This window comes from Phacochoerus africanus, chromosome 3, assembly GCF_016906955.1.
Source record: "Phacochoerus africanus isolate WHEZ1 chromosome 3, ROS_Pafr_v1, whole genome shotgun sequence".
NCBI lineage: Eukaryota > Metazoa > Chordata > Mammalia > Artiodactyla > Suidae > Phacochoerus > Phacochoerus africanus.
This window is the reverse complement of record NC_062546.1, coordinates 147381530-147391110: the sequence shown is the minus strand read 5'-3', so window position 1 is coordinate 147391110 and position 9581 is coordinate 147381530. Positions and strand designations below refer to the sequence as shown.

The window sequence follows — 9581 nt, the reverse complement described above, 5'->3', positions numbered from 1 at the left end:
CGCCACGGAGTACCTTGGCTCTCTCCACTGACGTCCGGGAGCGAGAGTGCCATCCTCAAAAAACCCATGCCAAAATCTTGCCAGGAGCTCACCCGGGCCAAAGCTCGGTCGGTGCCCACTGGGTTCAGTCTCACTTCTTTTTCCCCCGTCTTCTCTTCTCTCACTTCCTTGTTTCCCTTTTCTTCTTTCTTCCTCTGACTTTACTCCTTTCTTCTGTCTCACTCTGTCCTCTGATCTTCTCTCCCATTTTCCTCTCGCTATGTGTCATTGCCCCTATCTCTCTTCCTGTCGCTTCTCTGCCTTTTCTCAGTGCCAAAGCAAAGGGGGCGTTCAGCCAGCGGAGATACCTCATAGCCCTCTAGAAGCCGGGGTGTCTGGTGAACAAAAGGATCTGTAGCTCTACTCTTAGGGTGCCTGGCTTTCCGCTTTCACTCAAGCAGGAGACAAGCTGCAGGCACCTCCGCCCTCCTCACCCTCTTTGCTTTCTGGCCTCGTCTCACAATCAGTCCCTTTCCAGCAGGCATCGGAGCCCCGCCAAGGCCTAAACATCCCTGCTGAGTCTCCCTTAGGTTCCTGGCACCCGAGGGCCAGCACAGTCACTGGAGTGGTGGGGGGTTTTTGAAGGTCCGTAGGCTCTGGGGTGGGGTGGGGTGGGGTGAGGGGGATGGACTCTCAGCAGCTCTTGCCTCCTTGCTCAAGTCTCTCTGCTCCACTCAGCTCTGAGTGTCTCCCATACACTCTCCCCAAGGCCTCACTCTCTTCCTCTGCTGATTTCGTCCCTATATTCTAGCCGGGAGGTCCAGGAGAGGCCTGGGCTCCCGCCTGCGGATAACCCAGCATTTTCCAAAGGTAAAATCAGTCTCTCAGAAAGAAGCTCCCCAAACCCAAATTCCAGAACCCAGGGCAAGAGTTGCCCCTCTCCCCAGGATTCCTCTGCCAAGCGGTCTGAGCACTGGTCCTGGGCCTCAGCCATATGCCTAGGACAGGCAGTATAGGTTGTGGAGCTGGTTCCCTCCTTGGCCCCAGCCACGGCAGTGCCCGAGCAGTGAGCTCTGCCCACCATGCTGACAGAGAAAAGGCGGGTGATCAGAGCTCAAATCTATTTTCTGGCCAAGGTTCCCCCCCCCTCCTCTTTTTCTCCTCCCTCCCTCTCTCCCTCCCACTCTCTCTCCTCCACTCTCCTCCCACCTCTGCTTCCCTCCGAATACTGCGCAAACAGGTCAGAGGGGCTGGAGGGCAAGAAGCCCACCCCACCCGTCCAGAAATGCCCATCTTTAGTGTGCATCCTCTACGCAGCTGGTACCCTCGCCCAGATTCCAAATCGCCCCCTTCTCCTCAGCCCAGACCGCCGACGCATTTATCTGCCTCCCCATCTCCATCCCCAGCTCAAGCCTCTCCCTTTCGGGCTCGTAGTCGACGCCCCTGGATCTCTCCTAAAATGGCTCCCCGGACACTGCACGCTAGCCCTGTTGCTGCTCAGGACCCAGGGCAGGGACTGCGGGACCCCCGGCCGAGTCTTTATGTGTCTGCAAGTGGGCAAGATTCTGGCACCTTCCCTCTGCACGGGTGGGGCGCAGGCAGCCAGCTGCCCCCCAAAGTGGAGCCTGCTGACCGCCGAAGAGGGAAATGGGGGAGGACGAATCATTCAAGTTCAACGACATGGCGACGGCGCTCGGGCTGGAGCCGTGCTTCGGCGGGGGAGGGTGCGCCATCTGCAGCGGCGCGCGGGTGCAGAGGGGAAAGGGGCGACCGGCCCCTCTCTGTGCTTTAGCGCAGACCCCCACCCCACCCCCACCCCAACCCTAGGCTTTCGTTCTGGGCCCAGCCCTCTTCGCCCTTTGGCCCCAGCTTTCTCTTCCATCTTCACCCCGAAATCCAAGGAAAACCGCAGCCTCCCGACCCGCGCGTCCCGCTCGAGAACCTACCGTGAAGATCCCAGAGCTGTGGCCTTGTCCTTGCTGGCGCGGCCCCACTCGAAGCGCAGGGAGCTCAGTAGACCCTCCGGGCACTGCCGGCAGCTCCGCGAGTGGTAGCTTTCCGCGCAGCGCCCGGACGCGATGCGGTAATTTTGAGCCACCCAAGATAAGACACTAACTTGACCTTAACTTTGTCAGGGCGCCCCTGGTATCTGGAGAACGTGAACAGACACTGTCTGGCAGCTCTCGTAAAAGCTGACTGGGGAAGGGATTCTGAGTCATTTCATTTATTGCCACTACAGTTCTGCAAGAAAGCTTTTCCTCCCTGCCAAACTTTAATTATTTATGCTCTTTTAGGAAACGAAAGAAGAGGAGAAACGCGGGGAAAACACCCAGAGCCCGTCCCTTCCCCGCAGAGCCTTCGGAATGGGCTCCTTAAGTCAAGTGACTGAAGAACAAAAATGTGGGGAGATTACCTTTGTCCAAGGACGATCGGACAAGCGCCGTGCCCCCCCCAAGGGGGGGGGGTGGATGCAGCTGGGAGAGGCGGGGTGAAGGGGCACACCCCCCCAGACATGAATATTTACAACGGTTCTGGATTTCTCCTGCACCGCCCGCCTCCCGGAAGCCTCCCTAGCCCAGCCCGCCTCCAGTGAGGAGAGCCCCCAGGCCTTAAAAGAGCCTCTTAGCCCTCCGAGCTCACGGCCGACTGAATGTCAGAGCAAGCCAATTTTTCTCATTTTAAAACCTTTTCTTTGGTCGAGGCCTGCCTGGACTGCAGTATTTCCGAGGACGTATTTGTCTTTGTGCAAGAGAATGCTGAGCATTCAGATTTTGGCATTTCTTTCGGGGCATTTTTTCTTTCGAATTTCATCGTCGTTCCAAATCCCTGCTGGGATTTCAGCTAGGACGAGAGACAGGACACCACCGCCTTTGTATTCTTAAGGATCAGTAAAATGGATGGATTTGAAAAATACTGCTGGAGCCCCAATCGACAGACCAGATTTTACACTTAAAATAATTTCATTCTCTTTGGGGAGTGGTCTCCATGAATATCTCTTTCCATCCTACATCTTAGGCTAAAGAGAAAGAAAACGATGATTTAAAGGTATATATTGCAAAGAAATGGTCTCCCTGTATTGTCTTGGGGCCTGGGTCTAAGTCTGATTCCCTGGTCCTTTACCCAGCCCTCTGGACCTGAGGTCTGAGTGTGGCCTGTGCTTTTGTTTGGTTATTGGGATGGGGGAGCAAACCTTCCCAGAAGCAGAGAGACCCAGCTTTCATACTGCTGCCTCCCTGAGCCTCACGAAGTGGGGAAATATTTCTAATGATAGGGCCTCGGCAGCTTCTTGCTTCCATAAAGGAAGGGTAAACCCTGTTTTGTTGTTGTTGTTTTGCTGTTTGTTTGTTTTTTAAGTAGCTGTTTAAAATATACTTCATTAAATTCGCTTCAGGGAAGGGGAGTTGGAACCATTGAATACTCTGAATTTGATTTCAGATTTCTAATTCTGCTTGCTAAAAGATAGCAATTCTCTCTTTTCTATCTCTAGCTAGCTGGGAGCTGAGGTCTACAAGAGCTTGGTGAATCTGAGCAGGCCCCGAGTTTTCCCAGCCTGAGCTAGAGGCTCTGAAGGCCTGGGGGTGCAGAGGCCACATTTCCTAAGGGAACCTGCAGGGCTCTAGGCAGTGGTGCCCGTGTGAAGGATTTCCACAGTGCATAGCCTATTCACAAGAAGCCTGACCAAAAAACATGGCAGGGGGAGAAGTTTTTGTATTGAAAGCTGAGGAGCTTCATATCTTGGCAACCTCCTGATAACAGCAAGCTTCAAAGTTTGAGAATTTAGGCAAAATGTGGAAGCTTCAGCCATCGATAAGCTGAGGATTCACTTAGTGTGTGAGACACACTGAAATCTGCTCATGGTTCCCTCGTCTTGGATGTTTTATACACATTTTGTTTGCAGGCTTTTATACACCATTTTCTGACTGACTTGGAAGCCATTTTCTCATTTAATGAACAGTCAACGCCTGCAGTGAAACCGCAACCAGGAAAGAAAAACGAATTTGGTAGCCTGAAAAACATTAGAAGGGAATCTGAAACATTTTGAAAAACCAAAATCAGCCCCATGGCAGCTTGGCTGGGACCTGGATATTTATTTCCACTCAAAACATTTCTATCTGTCTGATATATACAGGCTATTATTTCTGACAAAATCAAAACAAAACAAAACATGCACAAAAATTATTAGATAGCAGAAAAAATGCAATTCATCAGCTGAGGTCAGTTGGGCTGAGGCTCAGGGCTCGCTGTGAGGTGCCCACTACAGATCAAGGGCCTGGTCCTCCACTGAAAAGAAATCATCAAACTTTGGGGAGGAATTTTCAACTCCTTGGCTGTTGCACACCTCACTAGGAGTTGGGGGGGTGCTGCTACTTTGAAGGAGAAGGAAAAGAGGCAGAGGTGGTAGAAGGAGCTGGGGGGGGGCGGCTCAGGTTCACTGAGGTTAAAGCTGGACACCCCTACACACCCAGAACATCTCTATCTGGCATTTGGCACCCCCAGTCTACACAAAGCAAGCCCAGCAGGGCCCTGGACCTCCAGCTCTGCTGGGGCAGGTCAGACATGGCCTCAGAAAGGGCACAGTTGTGGGCCTCTGGTGGAGTTGGTGGGGAGTAGAGAGGGGAACTTCTACTTCTGTACTTGGTCAAGAGCAGAGAAGGGGCTGAGGATCCGAAAGGGCTCCTTTCTAACCCTCCTGACTGTTAGCTGGCTGGGAAGACTTCACCTCTCCCTGTAGTGGCCATTTACCGTCATTCGAGGAAGAAAGAAAAAGTTGACACCTTTGCTCACTTTGATGACCAGAAAGCCATTTTTACCATCTGAATGTAGGATCCCCCCTCCCCACTTTCCTGGCTCACTCCCTCCTCCCATGAATATTTCCCCCTCCTCCTAGTGCAACCCAACCTCAAAGCCTACTAGCAGCTCTCCTCATCAGAGGTCAGCTCTGAGGGCCCAGTTACAGAGTACAGGACTCTGGCCTAGGCATGTGTGAGGAGGTGGCAGGAGTAGGGGAATTTTACCAGTCCAGTCTGGAGATTGCAGTTTGCTGTGGAGCCCCAGCCTCCCTCATCCCATCCATGGGAAGGAAGTGTCCAGTCTATTCTGCCCAGCTGGAGGGGCCAGCCCAGCCCAGACTATGAGGTTTCTCTGGAGTTTGTCTGGACACCACGCCCCTTACCCCGTTTCTCCTGAAGTCTGAAGGTCTAGGTTGGCTATTGTCCTCCCAAACCAGCCAGGACAGACAGGACTAGGGATTGTGCCCTTTCTTTCCTTCAGAGTTGAGATTTTGGCTTTGTCACAAGGGGCTTTGGCTGCATAGAAACAGAATTGTGCCCTTGTCCCTTTCAACCCTGCCCCGGGAGGCCTTCCTAAATTCATTTCCAGTCTGAGCTCTAGTTAGGTAACTGCTAGATGCTGAGCCGACTGGAAAGGGAAGGGGAGACCAATGAGGTGGAAGCAGAAATCCAAGCACAAAGTGCTAGAGTGAGCCCTGGGTATAACGCCCCAGCCAAGAATTAGGACAGGCGACCCCAGACCTTTACTCTGGAAGCCTCAAGGCCAAGGTTGTGCTGCAGCTTCTACAGGCTTCTTCCAGAAAGGGGAAAGTGTGGACCCCCCAGTTGGCAGGATGCTGGCTTCTGGGGCTGCCATTTGAGCAGGAGGGTATCTGAACCAGCAGAGAAGGAGCAGAAGAAAAGCCCTATCCCCTCTCTTCCTGCAAGCCAGGCTTCGGTGAAAAAAGGCAGGCCCAGCCCCGCCGAAGCCACACCAGGGGCTAGTACAGCGACAGCGCCTGCTCGCGCAGCACCACGCGCTTCTTCTTCATACGCCGGTTCTGGAACCAGATTTTGACTTGCTGGTCGCTGAGGTTCAGCCTGTTGGACAATTCCTTGCGCTTCTGCCGGTTGATAAATTCGTTGAGAAGGAATTCGTTCTCCAATTCGGCAATCTGCTGCTTAGTGTAGGGTTTCCGCTTCTTGCGAGCCCTCCCCGGGGCCGCCCCCCACGGCAGGCCTGCAATACAGCCCCAACCCAGGTCAGCCCAGCCCGCTCCTTGTTGCCTGCCCGCCCCTGGCGGCTCCCTCCCTCTACACACTCTCCCCTGCACCCCACCTCCCACCCCGGCCCGGGGAGCGTTGCTCGGGGAGCGTGGCCACCGTTTACCGTCGGGCAGCGAAGGTCGCAGGCAGGAGGCGACGCCTGCCGCCTGCACTGTCATGTTCAAGTTGAGCGGGCCCTTGACGTCGTCCTTGAAGCCAGCGGAGCAGGGTGTCCCCTCGAGCAGCGCCGAAGAGCCCGGCGCTACACGGCCCACGCCCGCGTAGTCGTACTTGGCTGCTTTGAGAGCAGCGGCCGCGGGGGCCAAGCTTGACTCAGGGATGAAGGGCGGCCGCACACGGCCACGCTCCTCCGGCCCGGCAGCCGCGTCGGGAGTATAAAACTTGGCCTGTTCTTCGGATCCGTCCTTGGCACCGAGGGGCTGCAGGCCAAGAGGCCCAGAGCCAGCCAGGTAGGGCTGGGGAAAGCTGCCGAAGGCCGTGGCACCGGCGGTCTGCGCTGGGGCGCAGGAGGCGGGCGTGGTGGCCCAGGGCAGCGCGCCGCGCGGGTATGAGATGGGGGGAAGCGCGGCCAATTGGCTGCCATTCGGCCGCAGGTTGGAAAAGTAGAAGGAGTCTGGCGACTGCAGATTCAGAAGCGAGCCCACATAGCCCGCTCTGTAGAGACTGCGCTCACACATCTCCAACAAAGGGCTTGGGCTGCGCTTGCAGCAGTATTTAGTTACAACTGGGAATAAGAGGACAGGCTCTGACGATTGGACGAAACTTTGCCTGCAGGTTCTTCAAAGCCGGTCATTTCAGCACCGCCTACATCCCCCGACCCGTTTTCCCCCCCTTCAGGGTATTATGATAACACCCGAAATATTTGATGGCCAAGGACGAGGCTGCCAGGCAGAGCTAAGGCATTTAGAGCGGAGATAAAGCCTCTTTGAGTTTTCTGGAGGCTTTCAGGAGCTGGGGGCATCCCCATCGGGTGCCCTTGCCTCAGTGTCCCTTGGGACCCTTCTTGGTCTGATTGGCTTTGCATTCCTGTTTTCTGCTGGCTACCTGGGCCAGGCTTGCTTCTACCAGCTTTAAATTGCAATTGAGGCCTTTTCCAGTAGGCACATTCCTTAGCTCGTCCAGAGAGCTCTTGGTCTGGTGGGACCACCAGCTCCGTCTGAGTAAAGCTACTCCTACCCTCTCCCTCTCCACCTCACCTTTCTGGACTGGGCTCTGCACGAGTGATCTGTCAGTGAAGACCCAGCACTGCCCGAGCCCTGGGTCCCAGGCTGCGGGCATAGTTCGCTGATGAAGGAGGAATGCATCACAAAGTCTGCCCAAGTTTGGCGCCCAAAAGGGAGGCTTCACACCACTCCCGGTGTGCTTATCCATGACCCAGCCCTCTGCCCCTAAGAAAGTCACCATCCAAGTCCATGGAGAATGCTGACCCAGGCAGATTGATTGGCCTGCGGTGGCCAAAGGCTACAATCCTTTAATCACCGGGAGTCCACCTTAGCGACTACAGCCTGCAAACCAGAACTCCAAGGTGTTCATCCACTCCATGGCGTGAAGGACGAGCGTCCCAGACCTGGTTGGGAAGAACGGAAGAGCCAGAGCCACAGGTCGGGAACAGCGGGGGGCACGGAGGCAGCGGGCTAGCAGCGTTTCTTTGCTCAGCGCCTCCAGGGGCGCGCGGGCTGCTGGCGGGTTCGGAGGTCTGGCGAACAGGGAGGCGGCGGGCAGTGCTCCCTCGCCCGGAGCTGTGTGGCAGCCCTCGCCGCAGTTCCTCCGGTCTAGTGTGGCCGGAGGGCTAAGGGTCCTCCTTTCCGGCCTTCGGTCCCAAGACCCCCAGGAACCCCGTGAATGGCGCCCGCCCTAACCTACAGACGCCTCGCGGTCCCCGAGCCAAGCTGGAATTGGTTAGACCGCCAGCTCAGGCACTGAGACCACACAGGCGCCGCCGGAGGGCCAGGCTGACCACCGCGCTGCGACTTTATTGTGTGAGTTATGGCGACCAATTGGGCGGCTCTGGGGAACGCAATCGGCCTCTTCCTCTTGCTCTAGGGCGGGGGTAGGGAGTGGGGGGTGGGCAAGTCCAGGCTCCTCTAGGACTCTGAGTTTCCTTGGAGCTCAGAAACAGAGATGTATTCCATTCCCTGACCTTTCATGGTGTAGGCACAAACTGCAACTTCGGTTCCTAGGAACTTAGGGAACCCAGGCTCTCATTTTGGGAAACTTGCCCTGTTTTCGAAGAGCTACAGCTTCCCTAAATCTGAAAGCTCCAGCTCCAACGGGTCCTTGAAATCTCCTCTCCTCCCACCTCAGTGCTATACAGCCATTCCCTGGTATTTCTAGGTCCGGGCGTCTTCTTCCGACCCTTAGGCAGCCACAAGGCTGCGGTTTGCCCTCTGGAACTAGAGATATAAAGGAACTAAGAACTAGAAAAGACTAGAACAACCAGCCTCTCCATTTCTCCTTGGCTCAGATGATGCCAGCCGCCCCACCTCATCTCCTGGGTTTATAATATCCGAGGTCCAGCAGACAAAGTAGTACCGTCGATCAGGGAGGTGGGGACAGGGAGTGTGGGCGGCGAGGGGGAGGAGGCAGGAGGCTCTGCTCGTGAGCGCTGGAGAATGGGAAAGGAGGATATGGTCTTGGAGCTAAACAGCGAGCTTTGCCAATGCCACCAACTGCCCAGGAGATGGCGAGCGAGCTCCACGCCTCGGGAGGCGCCGCCGCACGGTCAAGATCAACAGTGAAGGGCGGCGCAGCCGGCCTGGGGTCGCCAGCCCGTGCGGTCACGGCCCGCTGCCAGGCTCGGCGGAGCGTCTCGAAAAGCCGAAGATCGCGGCGGCAAGGCTGGCCCGGACTGCGGAGCCAGAGGGACCCGCCGGGCTCCCAGGCACGGGGAAGCGTCGTGGCCGCCCCTTTGGCCTTGCGTCCCGACTCCAAAGCTTCCTTCGATTCTTGAATCCCGCGTTGAGACGAGGGCCTTGATTCTCCACCGGCGGCGCTCGAAACCGGCCAGGTTTTGGAGGCACTCTCCCCGCGGCCTTTCTGTCTACATTCGAAGCAAAGGCCTTCTCCTCGAAGCTCCCTTCGCCTCGCGGGCCTCCGATCAGCCCTTTGGCCACCGACTGGCTCCGCTCCTCCCTCCTCAATTCGGAATATAAAAGGAATGCATATAAATAACAAAGTCTTCATCTGTTATTGATTTAGCCGTCAATTCAAATTCCACTGGAGAGCATTTGAGCGCAGTTTAATCTTCAGCAAACCTCCTGTTTCTCTTAGTCGGGGAAAACCGACCGGCAAACTACAGATGAAAGGAAACCCTTGAGGCAATTCTCCCTATCCACAACAGGAAACCTGAGAAATGGACCTGGGAAATGGGGTACGGCCCTGGAGTCTGGAATTTACAAAAAAAAGAAAAAAAAGTGTGTGTGTGTGTGTGGGGGGGAACGAAGGCAAATTAAGATGGAGACGGGAAAAGAGGCCCATTGCAAAAGAAAACACATCTTTGAGAAAAACAGAGAAAATGTTAGTAACTCTTCCCCAAGTGGAAGGTCA

At 55.6% G+C, this 9581-nt stretch overlaps 1 protein-coding gene across 1 annotated transcript; it reads right to left on the bottom strand.

The window, feature by feature from the left end:
• Window positions 1-5646: 5646 nt before the first annotated feature.
• HOXD12 (homeobox D12) lies at window positions 5647-6719 on the bottom strand. Its single transcript, XM_047770457.1, has 2 exons — window positions 6139-6719; window positions 5647-5988 (listed from the first exon to the last, which is right to left on the bottom strand). Exons 1-2 carry the CDS (start codon window positions 6710-6712, stop codon window positions 5750-5752), a joined length of 813 nt encoding a protein of 270 aa, XP_047626413.1. The 5' UTR covers window positions 6713-6719; the 3' UTR covers window positions 5647-5749.
• Window positions 6720-9581: the final 2862 nt, after the last annotated feature.

Bases quoted from the DNA above. Each gene is read 5' to 3' on its own strand.
- HOXD12 (XM_047770457.1), bottom strand. From the start codon at position 6,712: ATGTGTGAGCGCAGTCTCTACAGAGCGGGCTATGTGGGCTCGCTTCTG. The intron at 5,989-6,138 runs GTAAACGGTGGC...GCTGTATTGCAG, and splicing joins GCGACCTTCGCTGCCCGACG to GCCTGCCGTGGGGGGCGGCC.